A 19,915-nucleotide genomic window follows, 5' to 3' on the forward strand; every position below is an offset into this window, starting at 1 on the left:
TGATCTCCGTTTTTACACTTCTGTTCAGATCGAGTAGTGTTGCTGAATGTCCCTTCCTTCCTTCCCAAGGTAGTGACTCGGTTTTCATGGTTCTCAGCCGGTGCTATGGCCTGTGTTGGGTTCTTTTTCCGGTTCAGAGGAGCAGAGCTGTTTGAACTATTTGGATATCATACGGGTGTTGAAGCACTATATTGGTTTTACTGATGACATCCGCCAATCTGATGGTTTGTTCTATTTGGAGGTGAGCGTAGGGGGTTCATGGCCTCTAAACCTACTATTTTTCGATGACTTTCATGATTACTTCAGCTTATCTTCTTTCTGGTAAACCTGTTCTGTAGCAGGTTAAGGCTCATTTTACATGAGGTCAGGTAGCCTCGGGGGCAGAGCGTTGTCGGGGGCTTCCACAAGACATTTGTAGGGCGGTGATCTCGTCGTCTCTACATTCTTTTTCTAAGCACTGCCGTTTAGACATTCTCAGTCGTAGTCAGGTTGATTTTGAAGCGCGCGTTTCTCAGCAGGGCTGTTAGGGTCCCTCCCATATTTTCACTGCTTTGTTACTTCCCATCAGTCACATTCTGGGCCGGTCCGGAGGGACGTTAAGGAAGGGTAAATTAGACCTTACCTGCTAATTTGCTTTCCTTTAGTCCCTCCGGACCGGCCCAGATCCCTCCCTTTAGATATCTGTGTTTGTTTGGAGCTGTGTTGTTAGTTGGTTGATTTATGTAGTTGGGAAAAAAAAAACACTGTAAAGAATTTTACTGAACTGTCCGGTTTAAAGGACCGTGATATGTTTAAAGGCATTAACCCGTTGTTGGCAACGTGCCGGTGGCTGCTCAGGTTTTTGGATGCACAGGTTCTGTATTCCTTCTTATGGCTTTAATTCTGCTTTGGTACTTTCTTACTGGATCTTTCTCTAGCTGGCAAGGGCTCTTATTGGCTGGCTAGAGTCGTAACCTTTTTTCTCAGTCTCCACCTGCTGGAAGGCGTACACAACCCATCAGTCACATTCTGGGCTAGTCCGGAGGGACTAAAGGAAAGCAGATTAGCAGGTAAGGTCTAATTTACCCATTCTCGGTCAGCTGGGGCCGGAGCGTTGAGTTCGGACGCCGGGGGAGCGGAGGCGAAATCAGTGCCGGCTCGAGGTTTTTCCCGTGCGAAGGTGGAGTGGTTGCCATCTTGGATTCATGTGGAGAGCCATTTTTTGGGCCTCCCGTTGCCGAGGGGGGCAGTCCCTGCCTCGGGCAGGAGGTCAGAGTGGGGATCCTGGGGAATTGGGAATGCCCTTTTTTCCCGAGTTTGTTCTCCTCTTGTATAGAGCTTTTTTGCTAAAAAGGTCCGGGGGGGGGGGGGGGTGCTGGACAGTGATTGTGGCTTTAGGACCCCTCAGGATGATCCCTCGGCATCTCCTCCTTTTTTGCCTAAGAGGCATTGCTTGGACTTGTAGGAGGCGGAAGCTCGGTGGGTTCTGAGGTAGATAACGTCCAGCTGTCGGATGTTTCCCAACTGGCCCGGTCTGTTTTGATGGAGGAGGAGGAGTCGCAGTTTGGAGGAGCTGATGATCCCACTGTATCTTGGTTGTTTCGGCAGGATGAATTGGCGAGCCTAATTGTCAGCGCCTTGGAGGTTCTGAATATCTCGGCGCCGAACAGCAGTGGTTCGGCGGCTCCATCTATAATGCCAGGGACTAAGAGGCCACCCGTACTTTTCATATTCATGATGCTATGAAGGTGCTCATTGCAGCGCAATGGGACACTCCGGAGGCAGGGTTACGCGTATCAAGAGGTATGACGCGTTTATATCTTCTTCGAGCAGGGACTGTCTCTTCATGTTCAAGTGTACAGCGCTGCGTACATCTAGTAGCGCTATAGAAATAATAAGTAGTAGTAGTAGTAGAACGAGACGGGTTGCATTTACCCGCAGTGGATTCTTTGATCACAGCAGTGACTAAGAGAACTACTTTGCTGGTAGAAGGCGGGACGGCCCTTACGGACCCTCAGGATTGGAAGTTAGAGTCTTCCTTAAAGGCTTCCTTCGAAGTAGCAGCATTGTGCTTGCAGGCCTCGGTCTGCGGGTCCTATGCAGCTCGAGCGTGTCTGTCATGGGTGCAGAAGGTGTCCTCCTCTGAGGAGCTGGTGGCAAAATTGCCTTTGCTCGAGTCTGGACTCGCGTATTTGGCAGACTTGTACGATATTCTTTGGGCTTCGGCCAAGGAGGTGGCCCTTTCAGTGGTGGCTCGCCGTTGGCTGTGGCTTCGTCACTGGTCGGCAGATACAGCCTCCAAGTCTCGTCTTGCTCGTTTACCCTTTAAGGGCAAGCTGCTGTTTGGAGACGAGCTGGATCAGATCGTTAAAGATCTAGGAGACTCGAAGGGGTGCCGTTTACCAGAGGACAGGCCTAGAGCTGCGTCTCGCACGGGTCCTTCTTGGACCTGATTTCGGGAGGTAAGGCGTTATTGCCCAGGCAGGTCGGTGGCCTTCTTTAAATCTCGTTTTTCTCAGAAGCAATAGCCATTTCGAGGGGAGCGCTGCTCCGGCGGCGCGGCCTCTAGACCCCCCACGGGTTCTCGCACCCAATGATGGGGTCTTAGTCCATCTTCCAGGGTCAGTAGGGGGGGTGGCTGTCCCTCTTTTTGGAGGAGTGGACCAGGGTAGCGTCTGACGAGTGGGTGCTGGAGGTGATACGGGACAGCTAAAAGCTAGAATTGGTCCGGAATCTGTCCGATTTTTTCGTGGAATCACCTTGCAAGTCTCCAAGAAAGAGAGCGGAGGTCAGGGAGACGGACAATCCTATTTGCTTGGGGGCGGTCGTGCCCGTTCCGGTGGCACAGCGCGGCCTAGGCCGTTATTCCATTGATTTCGTGGTGCCAGAGAAAAGGGGGTTCCTTTCGTCTGGTTCTCGAACTCAAGGGCTTAAACAAAGCTCTGCGCGTACGTCACTTTGGTATGGAGACTCTGCGTGCCATGATAGCAGCAGTTCAGCCGAGGGAGTTTCTTACTTCCCTCGATCTCAAGGAAGCTTACTTGCACATTCTCATTTGGCCACCTGATCATCGGTTTCTTCGGTTTGCTGTGCTGAGTCAACACTTTCAGTTTTAGGCCCTTTCGGCCTGGCTACTGCTCCTTGGACATTTTCCAAGGTTATGGTAGTGGTCGCAGCGTTTCTGCGACAGGAAGGGGTGCAAGTGCACCCGTATCTCGATGACTGGTTGATACGAGCTCCGTCTTTTCGGGTCAGCGCACAGGCGACAGACAAGGTCGTCGCTCTACTGCGGTCGTTGGGATGGGTCGTCAACTTGGACAAGAGTCATTTGGTTTCATCTCAGGCCCTGGAATACCTTGGAGTTCTCTTCAACACCCGGGTGGGCAGAGTCTTCTTGTCAGAATGCCGGAGATTGAAGCTGCAGCAGCAGGTACAGGGGCTGCTGAGCATGCCGGCACCCAAGGCCTGGGACTATGTTCAGGTGTTGGGGTCCCTGGCGACCACGTTGGAAGTGGTTCCATGGGCCAGGAGTCACATGAGGTGTCTGCAGCAGTCCCTATTGAGCCGCTGGTCTCCAGTATCGGAGGATTACGCTGTCCAATTATCATGGGAACCTGTGGTCAGGATGGAAATGCGTTGGTGGCTTCGAACCGACAAGTTGATTCTGGGGATGCCCCTGTTGGTGCCTGACTGGATAGTGGTGATGACAGATGCCAGACTTTCTGAATGGGGGGCTCATTGTCGGGGGTTCAAGGCGCAGGGGACGTGGTCTCCAACGGAGACGGTTTGGTCCATCAATCGGTTGGAACTGAGGGCGGTACGCCTTGTGTTACTAGCCTTTCACACGGAGGTAGAGGAGAGGCCGGTTCGTGTTCTTTCCGACAACACGATGGCGGATTTTCTGAGCCGCCATATGTTGGATGCGGGGGAGTGGGAGCTCTCCGATCAGTTGTTTTCGTTAATCATGACCCGCCCTGTAAGGCGTACAAAACCCCAACCTTGGCTAACTTCTAATATCCGCTACCTACGTTCCTGCACCCGCTCCGCCGAACGCCTCTGGCGGAAATCTCGGGCCCTTGCTGACTTCTTACACTTTAAGTTCATGCTGACCTCCTTCCAATCTGCTCTTTTACGTGCCAAACAGGATTATTATATCCAACTGACCAACTCTCTTGGCTCTAATCCTCGAATTCTCTTCACCACATTGAACTCTCTCCTCAAGGTGCCCCCTCCCCCAACTCCCCCTTCATTATCTCCTCAGACCCTTGCTGAATTCTTTCACAACAAGGTTCAAAAGAATAAACCTTGCTTTCTCTACCTCACCACCTCTCCCTCCACTAGTCCGTTCCCCTCTCTCTCCTTCCCCTCATTCCCTTTCCTCCTTTCCTGAAGTTACTATTGAGGAAACTACACTTCTCCTTTCTTCCTCAAAATGTACCACCTGTTCCTCTGATCCCATTCCCACCCACCTTCTTAATGCCATCTCTCCTACTCTTATTCCTTTTATCTGTCACATTCTCAACCTCTCACTTTCCACTGCGACTGTCCCTGCTGCCTTTAAACATGCTGTGGTCACACCTCTCCTTAAGAAGCCTTCACTCGACCCTACTTGTCCCTCTAATTACCGACCCATCTCCCTCCTTCCTTTTCTCTCCAAATTACTTGAGTGTGCTGTTCACCGCCACTGCCTTGATTTTCTCTCCTCACATGCTATTCTTGACCCACTACAATCTGGTTTTCGCCCTCTCCACTCAACCGAAACTGCGCTTACTAAAGTCTCCAATGACCTATTACTGGCTAAATCCAGAGGTCAATATTCCATCCTCATTCTTCTTGATCTTTCCGCTGCTTTTGACACTGTTGATCACAGCATACTTCTCGATACCCTGTCCTCACTTGGGTTCCAGGGCTCTGTCCTTTCCTGGTTCTGTTCCTACCTCTCCCTCCGCACCTTTAGTGTTCACTCTGGTGGCTCCTCTTCTACTTCTATCCCTCTGCCTGTCGGCGTACCTCAGGGTTCTGTTCTTGGTCCCCTCCTCTTTTCTATCTACACTTCTTCCCTTGGCTCATTAATCTCATCCCATGGCTTTTCCTACTATCTCTATGCTGATGACTCCCAAATCTACCTTTCTACCCCTGATATCTCACCTTGCATCCAAGCCAAAGTTTCAGCGTGCTTGTCTGACATTGCTGTCTGGATGTCTCAACGCCACCTGAAATTAAATATGACCAAAACCGAGCTTCTCATTTTCCCCCCCAAACCCACCTTCCCGCTCCCCCCGTTTCTATTTCTGTTGATGGCTCTCTCATTCTCCCTGTCTCCTCAGCTCGAAACCTTGGGGTCATCTTTGACTCTTCTCTCTCCTTCTCTGCTCATATCCAGCAGATTGCCAAGACCTGTCGTTTCTTTCTTTACAACATCCGTAAAATCCGCCCCTTTCTTTCCGAGCACTCTACCAAAACCCTCATCCACACCCTTGTCACCTCTCGTTTAGACTACTGCAATCTGCTTCTTGCTGGCCTCCCACTTAGTCACCTCTCCCCTCTCCAGTCGGTTCAAAACTCTTCTGCCCGTCTCGTCTTCCGCCAGGGTCGCTTTACTCATACTACCCCTCTCCTCAAGACCCTTCACTGGCTCCCTATCCGTTTTCGCATCCTGTTCAAACTTCTTCTACTGACCTATAAATGTATTCACTTTGCTGCTCCCCAGTATCTCTCCACACTCGTCCTTCCCTACACCCCTTCCCGTGCACTCCACTCCATGGATAATCCTTCTTATCTGTTCCCTTCTCCACTACTGCCAACTCCAGACTTCGCGCCTTCTGTTTCGCTGCACCCTACGCCTGGAATAAACTTCCTGAGCCCCTACGTCTTGCCCCATCCTTGGCCACCTTTAAATCTAGACTGAAAGCCCACCTCTTTAACATTGCTTTTGACTCGTAACCACTTGTAACCACTCGCCTCCACCTACCCTCCTCTCTTCCTTCCCGTTCACATTAATTGATTTGATTTGCTTACTTTATTTATTTTTTGTCTATTAGATTGTAAGCTCTTTGAGCAGGGACTGTCTTTCTTCTATGTTTGTGCAGCGCTGCGTATGCCTTGTAGCGCTATAGAAATGCTAAATAGTAGTAGTAGTAGTAATCACGAGTCGTTGGGGAGTTCCAGCTTGGGACCTGATGGCACGGGCGTCCAATGCCAAAGTGCCACAGTTGTTCAGCCGCGGCAGGGATCCCCAGTCTCGGGTGATCGCTACACTTCTTCTGCCTTGGCCTCTAACGGTTCTTCTGTATGTTTTTCCTCCGTGGTCAAAGATAGGCAGGAACTTGGGACGCGTGGCGAATCATCCGGGTCGGGTGATCTTTGTGGGACCAGATTGGCCCAGACGCCCATGGTACGCAGATCTGGTACGTCTTTGGGTCGACAAGCCGTTACGGCTGCCCGCTCGTCGGGGGCTTTTGCGGTAAGGTCCCATCCTTATGGAGGATCCCGCCCCATTTAGTCTTACGGCCTGGCTATTGAAAGGGCAGTTTTGAGGAAGAAAGGATATCTGGATAAGGTGATTGCCACTATGTTGCGAGCTAGGAAGCGTTCCACCTCTTCTGCGTATGCTAGAGTCTGGCGCACCTTTGAGGCATGGTGTGCGGAGGACGGTTTGTCGGCTTTTTCGCCTCCGGCCACTTCTATCTTGGCGTTTTTGCAGGATGGGCTGGACAAATGTTTGTCATTGAACTCTTTGAAGGTTCAGGTGGTGGCCTTGGTATGTTTTTGAGGCCGATTACAGGGGGCATCCTTAGCGGCTCATCCGGATATTGTGCGGTTTTTGCGCGGGGACAATCATTTGCGCCCGCCGCGTACCTCGGTTTTTCCTTCCTGGAATTTGAATTTGGTGTTGAAGGCCTTACAGCGGCCTCCTTTTGAACTGCTGTCTCACTTGTCTGTTAAGGACTTGACGTTGAAGACAGTATTTTTGGTGGTTATTTCTTCTGCAAGGAATGTTTCAGAGATACAGGCGTTATCTTGTAGAGATCCGTTTCTTCGTTTTACAGAGGCAGGAGTGTCTCTGCGGACAGTTCCGTCCTTTTTGCCCAAAGTTCTTTCGCGTTTTCATTTGAATCAGCAGCTATGTCTTCCTTCTTTTTGTAGGGAGGATCATCCGAGAGAGTTTCATGCTCTTCGGTGTCTGAATGTTAAGCGGGCTATTATCAGGTATTTGGAAGTGACCAATGACTTCCGGTGCTCGGATCATCTGTTTGTTCTGTTTGCAGGTCCTAGGAAGGGTCAGCAAGCTTCTAAGGTGACGGTGGCCCATTGGTTAAAGGCAGCTATTGCTTCAGCGTACATGGCATTTGGTAGGGAACCGTCGGTTTAGCTCCGAGCTCATTCCACTAGGGCTCAGGCAACTTCTGTGGCGGAGTCTAGGTCGGTTTCTTTGGAAGAGATTTGTAGATCGGCGACCTGGTCCTCTGTGCATACCTTTTCAAAGCACTATAGATTGGATGTGGCAGCCAGGGCTGAGGTGGCGTTTGGGGCTTCGGTGCTACAAACTGGGGTCTCGGGGTCCCACCCTATTTAGTACTGCTTGGGTACATCCCACCAGTCTCTGGATTGATCTGTGGGACGCTATGGAAGGAAAAATTAGTTATTATCTGATAATTTTCTTTCCATTAGCCCCGACAGATCAATCCAGAGGCCCTCCTTGGAAGTTTCTGTGTATCTGTTGTGTTTGGTTATTTCAGGTTTAAGAGTTTCCAGTTTGTAATGAGTCGTTATTTGTTTCAAATGTTTTGGAGCAACTTCTTTATTTGCTGTGAGCTGCATGAGTTCCTCCCGCGTTTGCGGTGGTAGGGTGTCCTTGAATTCTCAAAAACAAAACAGGAGAATAGCTCTCTATTGGGAGTTTATTTATTTATTTATTGCACTTGTATCCCACATTTTCCCACCTATTTGCAGGCTCAATGTGGCTTACAGAGTCCTGTTATGGCATCGTCATTACAGGGTATAATATACAGTTGGTGTTACAAAGAGATCAATGGCTTTGATATGAATAATACTGAGGTTGAGCTGGTGGTACATGTCCACATATAGAGCCTCAGAAGTCCTCTCTATCTCCGCCTGCTGGCAGAGGGACATAACCCACCAGTCTCTGGATTGATCTATCGGGACTAATGGAAAGAAAATTATCAGGTAATAACTAATTTTTCCATATCCATTTGATGTCCAAACTAACAGCCATACGTTCTGGACAATGGTTGACTTATTCGCGTATTTGGGACCCTTATGTGAAGTGGACTGCTTGCCCTGATTCTTCTCAATCTACTCTGTGAGGATTGATAGGGGGTTGGGGGGGGGGAGGTTCATGGGATGAGGGGTGGGGGTGGATGGGGGGGTCAGATGTTGAAGGAATAAACTGACTTATTGGCTTTGTATTATGAGCTTGCTACAACACTGTTGAGGTTGTGACAATATTACTGTATTATCTTTCTACTTTGAACCTTAATAAACTCTTTTGAAATTAAAAAAAAAAAAATAGCCAAATGAAAACGAAGATAACAAGCATTACCAGAAGCAACATGGGAAAGAACATGGAATAAGGCTACAGAGGAAATTGGAGGGTCATGGGATAGGAGGAAAAGTCCAATTGTGGATTAAAAACTGGTTGAAGGATAGGAAACAGAGAGTGGGGTTAAATGGGCAGTATTCACAATGGAGAAGGGTAGTTAGTGGGGTTCCTCAGGGGTCTGTGCTAGGTTGATATTGTATATCTGGATTTTCAGAAGGCGTTTGACAAAGTGCCGCACGAAAGACTCCTGAAGAAATTGCAGAGTCATGGAATCGGAGGTAGGGTATTATTATGGATTAAGAACTGGTTGAAAGATAGGAAGCAGAGAGTAGGATTGCGTGGCCAGTATTCTCAGTGGAGGAGGGGTAGTTAGTGGGGTCCCGCAGGGGTCTGTGCTGGGTCCGTTGCTTTTTAATGTATTTATAAATGACCTAGAGATGGGAATAACTAGTGAGGTAATTAAATTCGCCGATGACACAAAATTATTCAGGGTCGTCAAGTCGCAGGAGGAATGTGAACGATTACAGGAGGACCTTGCGAGACTGGGAGAATGGGCGTGCAAGTGGCAGATGAAGTTCAATGTTGACAAGTGCAAAGTGATGCATGTGGGTAAGAGGAACCCGAATTATAGCTACGTCTTGCAAGGTTCCGCGTTAGGAGTTACGGATCAAGAAAGGGATCTGGGTGTCGTCGTCGATGATACGCTGAAACCTTCTGCTCAGTGTGCTGCTGCGGCTAGGAAAGCGAATAGAATGTTGGGTGTTATTAGGAAGGGTATGGAGTCCAGGTGTGCAGATGTTATAATGCCGTTGTATCGCTCCATGGTACGACCGCACCTGGAGTATTGTGTTCAGTACTGGTCTCCGTATCTCAAAAAAGATATAGTAGAATTGGAAAAGGTACAGCGAAGGGCGACGAAAATGATAGTGGGGATGGGACGACTTTCCTACGAAGAGAGGCTGAGAAGGCTAGGGCTTTTCAGCTTGGAGAAGAGACGGCTGAGGGGAGATATGATAGAAGTGTATAAAATAATGAGTGGAATGGATCGGGTGGATGTGAAGCGACTGTTCACGCTATCCAAAAATACTAGGACTAGAGGGCATGAGTTGAAGCTACAGTGTGGTAAATTTAAAACGAATCGGAGAAAATTTTTCTTCACCCAACGTGTAATTAGACTCTGGAATTCGTTGCCGGAGAACGTGGTACGGGCGGTTAGCTTGACGGAGTTTAAAAAGGGGTTAGATAGATTCCTAAAGGACAAGTCCATAGACCGCTATTAAATGGACTTGGAAAAATTCCGCATTTTTAGGTATAACTTGTCTGGAATGTTTTTACGTTTGGGGAGCGTGCCAGGTGCCCTTGACCTGGATTGGCCACTGTCGGTGACAGGATGCTGGGCTAGATGGACCTTTGGTCTTTCCCAGTATGGCACTACTTATGTACTTATGTACTTATAAATGATTTAGAGATGGGCGTGACTAGCGAGCTAATTAAATTTGCTGATGACACAAAGTTATTCAAAGTTGTTAACTCGCGACAGGATTGTGAAAAATTACAGAAGGACCTTATGAGACTGGGAGACTGGGCGGCTAGATGGCAGATGACATTTAATGTGAGCAAGTGCAAGGTGATGCATGTTGGAAAAAAGAACCCAAATTATAGCTACGTCATGCAAGGTTCCACGTTAGGAGTTACGGACCAAGAAAGGGATCTGGGTGTCGTCGTCGATAATACACTGAAACCTTCTGCTCAGTGTGCTGCTGTGGCTCGGAAAGCGAATAGAATGTTGGGTATTATTAGGAAAGGTATGGAAAACAGGTGTGAGGATGTTATAATGCCGTTATATCGCTCCATGGTGCGACCGCATCTTGAGTATTGTGTTCAATTCTGGTTGCCGCATCTCAAGAAAGATATAGTGGAACTGGAAAAGGTGCAGCGAAGGGCGACTAAAATGATAGCGGGGATGGGACGACTTCCCTTTGAAGAAAGACTAAGGAGGCTAGGGCTTTTCAGCTTGGAGAAGAGACGGCTGAGGGGAGACATGATAGAGGTATATAAAATAATGAGTGGAGGTAGAACAGGTGGATGTGAAGCGTCTGTTCACGCTTTCCAAAAATACTAGGACTAGGGGGCATGCGATGAAACTACAGTGTAGTAAATTTAAAACAAATCGGAGAAAATGTTTCTTCACCCAACACGTAATTAAACTCTGGAATTCGTTGCCAGAGGACGTGGTGAAGGCGGTTAGCTTGGCAGAGTTTAAAATGGGGTTAGATGGTGGCAGAGTTTAAAAGGGGGTTAGACGGTTTTCTAAAGGACAAGTCCATAAACCGCTACTAAATGGACTTGGGAAAAATCCACAATTGCAGGAATAACATGTATAGAATGTTTGTACGTTTGGGAAGCTTGACAGGTGCCCTTGGCCTGGATTGGCTGCTGTCGTGGATAGGATGCTGGGCTTGATGGACCGTTGGTCTTTTCCCAGTGTGGCATTACTTATGTACTTATGTTTTCTGGCTGCCCATTACTATAATTCAATACTGTATTCATGAACCTTATTCAGGGCTTTCTTCAAGGTTTGCCCCTGCTGCACAACAGAAACTAAACAAGGCATGTGTTGTGTCACTTTCCCACTGTTTACACTGAGCAAATCTCATTCAGGATGAAATAAAGTCACTCTCATACAGTCTACTACTACTACTACTTATCATTTCTATAGCGCTACAAGGCATACACAGCGCTGTACACCACAGCAGGTAATGCAATCACACTATCTTTACTTGATACAGGGCTCTGAGCAGGGCATGACTAATTTTTTGGTGGTCCCTTTGCCTTTTACTCCATGAGTGGTCTGACTTTAAAAGAGATCTGTACATTCTCAGAGAGGCTTCCAGACACTATAATCCCATAGACTTTCATGTTGGAAAATATCTCCTTCGATAAAACCTGTTAACAAGATCATAGAGCTTAATAACATCTTTGAATTTTATCGTGCTTTTCATAGGTTCAAAGGGAAAATCAAAAGCTTCTGTGATAGCTAAGCAAACCAAGCTCTTTTATAATGGTAACAAACTGAAGTCCGTACTTATCTCATGTATAAATTGTCATTATATATCTTTTAAATTTTAGGCTGAGGAATCTTGTAAATGTAATGGATGGAAAAACCCTAATCCTCCTCCCACACCTCCTAGGGTGGATCTGCACCAGCCAGTTGTCAGTCTAACGGAGACATGCCGAAGCTGTGGCCACTCACTGGGTAAGCACTATGTTTCTGTAAATGTCGCCCAAATTTGGGCACCAGAGAAAATCAGTTCAGAGCACTGTTCTTTAAAAAGCTCTGAGTTTTGTTCTTTATAGAATAGCGCTTACAGCCCATTCCTGCACCCAGATTTGGGCACCGGTATTCACGCTAGCTGAAACCTGGTATAAATGCCGGCGCCCAACTGTTGGCATGGTGATATGCAAATTTTTGGGATGCCTCTACCATGGCCCTGGCCCACAGCCCCTTTTGAGTTGCACACTGTGGAGTCCTTTTACCAAGCTGCGGGGAAAAAGGGCCCTGTGATAGTGCCAGGGGCTGTTTTTCCCGCAGCGGTTAAAAACCCCTTTAAAAAATGGCCTTGCAGTAAGAGTATTCTTATCACATGGCCATTCGACAGGGAGCGCTTACTTCCATCCATTCAGGTGGTGGTAAGGGCTCCCGCAGTAACCTAGTAGTAATGCGCTGCCTGATTAGCTTCAGTAAAAAATTTTTTGTTGCACTAGAAATGGCGTGCACTTGAGGTAGAAGTACTGCTGGAGGCCATATTGGACCGGCAGTAGTTCCCGGTTGCCACGCGGTATCCCTCTAGTAAAAGGGCCTCTATGGGACCTTTGTGGGGTTATAAAATAGTGTGCAGGAGGATGTGCACACACAATCAAATTACTGCTACTTAATGGCAGTAATTGATAATTTATTGCTAGTTAATAACTTGTTAGTTAATTGCTTGTGCATAAAAGCCGAGGGATAGTGTGCATGCACATGTTTAGGAAAGTCTGCTGATGCTGTTTGACCATTGTCTTTTAGATATATGATTTGTTTTTCCTTTTTATGGGCATTAAGGAAATCTTGAAGGAAGCACTGGTGAGTCTTAGTTGTTTGAAGGTCCATAAAGAACTTTTTTCAGTGATTTGTAGGTAGCAGCAGTTCAGATAATCCTATTAAAAGCAGCACTTCCATACAGACAATCTTAACAAGATTTCTAGTTTGCTGTCTTTGTTTTCTTATTTCATTCTCAAGGAGCTATTATAGTTTAAAGCTTTTGAGAGACTTTATCTTTGTGCACCAAGCCAATGTCTCTGCTGTGCTTATTGTATTCAGAGCTCCACAAGGTGTGTAAGTAAGGAAGGAGGTCTGTAAAAATGAGGGGTGGGGAACAATTTTTAGAGCCTGTTTTACATTCCAAAAAAGGGCTTTCATAAAATTGTGCGACCACATACTTGTGTAAAATGTGTGAGTCTCGCATTCATGTGATCTGGGTGTAGGGTTGAGTAGGAGTGAGGTTGTGTTACACACATGGAGTGGAGGAATGGTGTAGTGGGTAGAGCACCTGTCCTGACATCCAGAGGTGGGCGGTTCAAATCCCACTGCTTCTCCTTGTGATCTTCAACAAGTTGCTTGACTCTCCATTGTCTCAGGTACAAACTTAGGGGTATGTTTACTAAGGTGTGTCAGCGTTTAACGCGCGTCAAACATTAACATACATTAAAAATGGGAGCAGTAGCCACGCTTTCGCACTGCTCCGGGATCCCTGCCCTATTCCCACCCGATACTGCCTGCAAATAGCCCCGAAATCGACTGACCTGGTCAACTATAGCTGGCTGAGAGTGCATGGACCAATATCTGGTGTCCATGTCGCCGGGAACATCGCGTAAAAGTGCAAAGCCAGAGAAGGAAAAAACGGCTGGCGCTAGCAGCGAATCCAAGATGGTGCCCGGAACGCCGAGAAACGAAGCGGAGTTCTCGGCCCGCCAACTGTCACAGCTGGTAGTGGCGGTGGAAACGGCGCTGGAACCCAGGTTCACATCGCTGAATGACCGCTTGGGAAAGGTGGATGGGCTGATGGCAACTCTAGTGAGCCGCGCAACGGAGGTGGAAACGAGGGTGTCCGCGCTAGAGGACGCATGGCAGCAGTGTGACCCGGAGTTGAAGAGCCTTAAAGAAAAACTGAACCAGCAGGCAGAGAAGCTGGACGAGCTAGAAAACCGGGCTAGACGGAGTAATCTCCGGTTAGTGGGGTTGCCAGAAACTATCCCGGAGAAAAATTTGAGCCAGGTTTTGGAGGAGTGGCTCGTGAAAGAATTTGCTTTGTCAGACAGCCGTGGGCCGCTCTGTTTAGAGAGAGCACACAGGATCGGGAGACAGCACCAGAACAGCCAGCGCCCCAGAGTCGTTATCATTAAAGTACTGAACTATATTCATAAAGAAGAGATCCTTAGGGGATATCGCTTAAAAAGGGAATCCCTGACATACGCTGGAGTACAAATATGAATCTTTCAGGATTATTCAACCAGCTTGCAAGAGAGGAGACGGAAGTTTCATCCGGTCTGCGCCTCGCTGGTGGAAAGAAATCAGCGCTTTATGTTGTTGTATCCAGCCACTCTAAAGATCCAACATGAGGGGAAATGGATCCCTTTTGTATCAGATCAAGCAGCCATGCAGTTTATCAATAGAGAACTGAACACAACTGGGACCCCTACTTGAAAGAAAGTATTGGACTGCTGGGTCAGTCGGACATGAAAGAAATTATATAATTGCAGAACGCAGGAGCGAGTATGCACTGTTTTGTAAGTTTGTGTTCAGGAAAATTCCATTTGGTTAAAAGTGCGGTTGACGGGCGGGGGGTGGGGTAGGGATCGCAGCATGTTGTGACTCAGGTATCATGGGGGTTTCCCAATAAAAATATTTAAACATAAAAATGGCAATGCGCACCTTTGTAAACTCAGGTCTTAGATTTTGAGTCTTCCAGGGACAGGGAAATACCCAGTTTACCTGAATGTAACTCACCTTGAGCTACTACTGAAAAAGGTGTGGGCAGAATCCAAATAAATAATAAACTTGTATTTTATAAAATATGCATGGACGTATTGACATTTGGAACGTATAAATTTGCATTTGTTTGCCATTGGGCTGGATCTGAGCCTATTCTATAAAGACACATGGGCCTTTATAAAAGAGGCACCTGTTTGGATCTCTCACATAGGCATCCTGTTATAAAATCAAACCCTAAAGATGCACAGATTTATTTTTATAAACAAATGTGAAGATTGGAGACTGCTCTAAAAGACACAAGTCCCAGAAAGAAGACACCCCTCCCCCCCAAACCAAGAAACAAGCAGGCTGATAATTTGAAGAATCTTGCTAGCATCAGTGCTGCTTTGAAATTCACCTTAAAGTGGCTCGCCAAAGCCAGCAAAGCCTGCAAACTTGAAGCATTGAGCTGTGACAGACTGCATGTCAGAGTGTAATTGGATATGCCTGAATGTACTGCTCTTGATGCCTATGTGTATGCGGAGTGCAACTGAGCTATACAAGAGCTTCTTATGCTGCATGTATATCATACTGAAGTGTACTGCATTGTATTTACCATAAAACACTAAGCAGAACAAATGCCATTAGGACTCTTTGGAATTAGTCTTTTAAAACAAATCTGTTTATTTTTAAATGTTATGTCTGGTGCTCTGTATACTTATTTGATCAAACAGCCTTTGACTCTGACACCTTATTGAATACCTTTGCAAAGTCAAGTTATTTTAAATTGAGCTGTTCCCTGCACCAGCTCCATATACGTAAAATAAACAAAAGAAAAAATTCCCATCACAATATAAACCCAAGGGCCCCTTTTATCAAGCTACGGCAAAAGGGGGCCTGTGCTGGCATCTCACCGAGACTCCCTTTTACCACAGTGGGTAAAATGGAAGTCTTCCTTTCCTGCAGGAAATGGCTGTGCAGCAAGTAAAGCACTTGCCGCGTGGCCATATCAGTGTGTGTGTGTGTGTGGGGGGGGGCTCCCTTACCGCCACCCAATATGGCGTTAAGGGCTCCCACGCTAACCCAGCGGTAACCAGGCAGCACGCAACACTACCTGATTACCACCGGGTACACCTTGGCACTATAAAAATAAATATATTTATCCTTGTCATCAGCAGCAGATATTCGGAATCCGTTAACTGATGAGTTGTATCCGCCTACCAGCAGGTGGAGATAGAGAACACTGAAAAACCATAGTGCCTCTTGGACAGCTAGCCCCCAACTGCCTTCAGTATTTCTCTATCTCCCAGCAGGTGTGGACATAGCTTGATCAGCTCCTGGAGTTCAGACTGCCTGGGGTGGCTCCTGTGCTTTGCCAGTTGAGCAGGGGTGTTGTGGCTGGTGGTGCCCACTTTAAAGGCAAATAGGTTCGCCCTTTCCCTGCCTTACCCATTCCCCCCGCCTCCCGGAGTCCCTCTGTTGCTGCCTGCCTCCAACTTTCCTCACAGCGTAAAAAAAAAAAAAGAGCGCTTTTCCTGCGTGGCTGTTCTGAGGCTTTTTGCAGTGATTCTGGTTCTGTGCAGTTTGACCGGAGCTCGTTGACTCAGTCTTCTGAGGTGAGAGTGGTGCCCAGCTCCTCTGGGGAGGTCCCGTGGACGCCGTTCCGAACGGGGTAAGTTTTGGCGTGAAGCCGCCATTTTATTGCTATATTTCTGTCCTGTGAAAAAACGGACGATGGCTGCTGAGGGAGTTAAGCGCTGCTCCCGTTGTGGTAAACGCAGATCAGCAGCGTGGCTGTGTAAAACGTGCTCCTTAGACGCTCACGCTGGTTTGAGCATGCCGAGCAATGTTTCTTCCCGCTCTATGGAGCTGTCAGCGGGCGCCATTTTGGAAGCGCCACATGCCTCGACCCTCGCGGTTGCGGAGGAGTCTGAGTGCAGGGGGATGCCTCGTTTAGAGGCTGCCAGAGGAGCTCCTACATCCGTTTCTCCTAATTAGGAGGCGGAGGGTCAGGGTGAGTTTTTCTCCCCTGAGTTTGTGCTTTTAATGCATAAGGCGTTCATGCTGAAAAGAGCTCTGCCTCAGGTGTCTGACACTGTGTTGCATCCTGGCTTCCCTCCGGGTGTTGATGCCCCGGGGATGATTTCAGAGGTTATTTCCTCCCCCGAGCGTTGGAAACATGCTAAACATAGACGGGTAAATTACCCGTCTGAAAGTGGCGCATACCCCCCCCCCCCCCATGGTCGGGCTGTGGAGAGTCTGAGGGATCTGGCAGTCCCTCAGGGACGGATGATCCAGAGGAGGGTGCCTGTTTGTCACTGGATTTGGATGATCCCAATGCGGTCCAGATTTTCCACCGCGACAAGCGGCCCTTTGAAATTGCGGGCCTTGCCTTGAGGGCATCTATTTGCAGTTCCTATGCAGCCTGAGCATGTCTTTCCTGGCTACAGCAAGCAGTGGAACAGCCCGCTGATGGTGCGGGCCTCCTTTCTGAGGTTGCCCCGCGGATGGAGTCGGCCCTGTCATATTTGGCTGATGCCCTTTTTGATCTGGTCAGAGCTTTGGCTAAACAGATGTCTGTGGCTGCGGCATTGGGCGGCTGACATGGCTTCTAAGCAAAGACTAGTGATGTCAGGTTTTCAAAGCAGAAACTAGGTTTGTGAGCTCTTGGGCCACTGCTGTGGAGCAGCAGTGGCAGACAAAACCACCCACACCAGAGACAAGGCAGAACTCTGACAGGAACAGCTTGACTTCTACTGCACTTGACCGCCGTTCCTCAGGAGTTGAGCCCCTGGGTGCAGGCGGCCGGCAGGACTTACAGGAGGAACTGGATACCAACTAGGCTGAAAAGAGACTGAGGGTCAGAGGGGAAGGAATATACATGGACAGCAAGGCAGGAAGCTGGGCTAGGACTCACAGACAGACAATACTACACAAAGCAGGAAATGGAACAAGCTATAGGACAGGAACTGAAAGCTGCCAAGCAGCCACTGGAACAGGGTACAAATACTGACAGAGACAGGACTGAAAGCTGCAGAGCAGCCACTAAGCAAGAGACGCAGACAAACAGAAACTAGACCAAGAATACTAACCAGAAACAAGACTAAGAAATAAGCAATAAACCTAAGCTAAACTACACACAGACTAACTAGAACTTGACAAGAAACTCAAACAAGAAACCAGACTAGGCAGAAGTGCAACAAAGCACCAACAAACCAGGAACCTTAGACGATGCAAAGGCAAACACAGAAGTTTCCAGGTGATTAATAAAGCCCATCAGCTGCTGAAGTTTAGCTGCAGGAATCACAAGGCAGCTACGGGTGCTGTTCAGGCACAAACAAGAGAAGCAAGTCTGGCAACCCGGAAGATCCGGACCGACCTGGGCTGAAGTCTGGAACGGGTGACAGTTCATAGCAGCCACCGGTTCTGGCCACCAGGGGGCGAGGTGAGCACAGACAAGGAAACGATCACGAACGTGACAGGTAAGGGTACCCTTTCGGGGCCTCCTGTTATTTGGAGAGGTATTGGAGAAGATTGTGAAAGACCTGGGGGAATCTAAACCCCAGCAGTTACCTGAGGATAGGCCGAGGCCTTCTTCCAAGGGTTCTGTGTTTCCCTCCTCTTCCAGACCTCGCTTCCGTGAAGCTCGCAGGTATCGCCCGGGGCGCGCTGCTGGGTTTTCTCAACGTGCCCTTTTTCAGCAGAGGAACTCCTTTTGCTCGGACAAATGTTCCGCAGGGGCCGGTTCAAGGCCAGGAGTTCAGGGGCGTCCTCCACAATGAAGGAACGCTGGTCCACTCCTTGCCTGCAATAGGAGGACGTCTTTCCCTCTTTCTAGAGGAGTGGGCCAAGATTACCTCAGGTCAATGGGTCCTGGACCTGATCAGAGAAGGTTACTGACTGGAATTCGGTGCCCCGGTGAGAGACGTGTTTGTGGAGTCCCGATGCAGCACTGCCGTAAAACAGGCGGCGGTAGAGGAGACCTTACAAGTCTTGCTGCACCTCGGAGCGGTGATCTCGGTGCCTCCCGCCGAACGCGGCTGCGGCCACTATTCCATTAATTTTGTCGTACCTCGAAAAGGCGGGTCTTTCAGACCGATCCTCGACTTACGAAAAGTCAACGAGGCTCTCAGAGTACGACATTTTCGCATGGAAACCCTGCGCTCCGTCATTGCGGCGGTACAGCCAGGAGAGTTTCTCACGTCTCTGGACCTAAAAGAAGCTTATTTGCACGTTCCTATCTGGCCTCCACACCAGCGGTTCCTCTGCTTTGCAGTGTTGGGAAAGCATTTCCAGTTTCAGGCCTTCCCTTTCAGCCTAGCCACAGCTCCCCGTACCTTTTCCAAGTTAATGGTGGTCGTAGCTGCCTGCCTCAGGCGACAGGGTATCAGAGTTCACCCTTATCTCGATGACTGGCTCATCAGAGCGGACTCGGCAACCGAGAGTCGTCTTGCCACAGCCAGAGTGGTTGCGGTCCTGCAGGCGCTAGGCTGGGTGGTCAATATACCCAAAAGTCACCTGACCCCCTCTGTCTCTCGAGTATTTGGGGGTCCGGTTCGACACGGCCTCGGGGCTTGTCTTTCTCCCCGACCAAAGGCGGTGCAAGCTTCAGAATCAGGTCCGTCTGCTCCTGCGGATGCCTCGGCCGTGAGCTTGGGACTTTGTCCAGCTGCTGGGGTCGATGACGGCCACCTTGGAGGTGGTTCCTTGGGCAAGAGCGCATATGAAGCCTCTGCAGATTGCCCTGCTTCAACAATGGTCTCCGATGTCCTAGGAATATCAACACAGACTAACGTTGCTCCCTGCAGCCCGGCTCAGTATGGAGTGGTGGCTCTCCGACAGGATGCTGCGCCAAGGAATGCCTCTTGTGCTTCCTTCTTGGTGCCTGGTGATAACAGATGCCAGCCTTTTGGGCTGGGGAGCGCATTGCCAGGGAAGCTATGCTCAGGGTCTGTGGACACCCGTGGAAGCGGGGTGGTCCATCAATCGCTTGGAACTGAGAGCGATATTCCAGGCTCTTATGGCCTTTCAAAAGACTCTGAAGGGGCTGCTGTCCGGGTTCTGTCAGACAACACGACAGCGGTGGCATACATAAATCGTCAGGGAGGCACTCAGTGCAGGGCCCTGGCCGCGGAGGCCGCCCAGATTTGGCACTGGGCCGAGCTACACCTGCAGCTTCTGTCCAGCTCACATAGCAGGTCAGAGCAACGTGCAAGCCGATTTTCTCAGCAGGCATCAAATGGACCCGGCGGAATGGGAACTGGCAGAAGAAGTTTTTCTTCAGATTTGTGTCAAATGGGGGACTCTCGGAATGGATCTAATGGCGTCAAGTGCAAAGGCCAAGGTACCTCGCTTTTTCAGCA

The 19,915-nt window shown here is 48.8% G+C and overlaps 1 protein-coding gene across 3 annotated transcripts in view; it reads left to right on the forward strand.

Annotated features, from left to right (window-relative positions):
* The window catches only part of KAT2B (lysine acetyltransferase 2B), a 341,159-nt gene that overhangs the window by 16,671 nt on the left and 304,573 nt on the right, over positions 1-19,915 (forward strand). For all 3 annotated transcript variants that reach the window (XM_030202748.1, XM_030202756.1, XM_030202763.1), the window contains exon 2: positions 11,672-11,798. In XM_030202748.1, coding sequence (XP_030058608.1) covers positions 11,672-11,798 — 127 coding nt within the window. The remainder of the gene's footprint in view (positions 1-11,671; positions 11,799-19,915) is intronic.

The sequence above is a fragment of the Microcaecilia unicolor genome, chromosome 1 (assembly GCF_901765095.1).
Source record: "Microcaecilia unicolor chromosome 1, aMicUni1.1, whole genome shotgun sequence".
NCBI classification, from domain to species: Eukaryota; Metazoa; Chordata; class Amphibia; order Gymnophiona; family Siphonopidae; genus Microcaecilia; species Microcaecilia unicolor.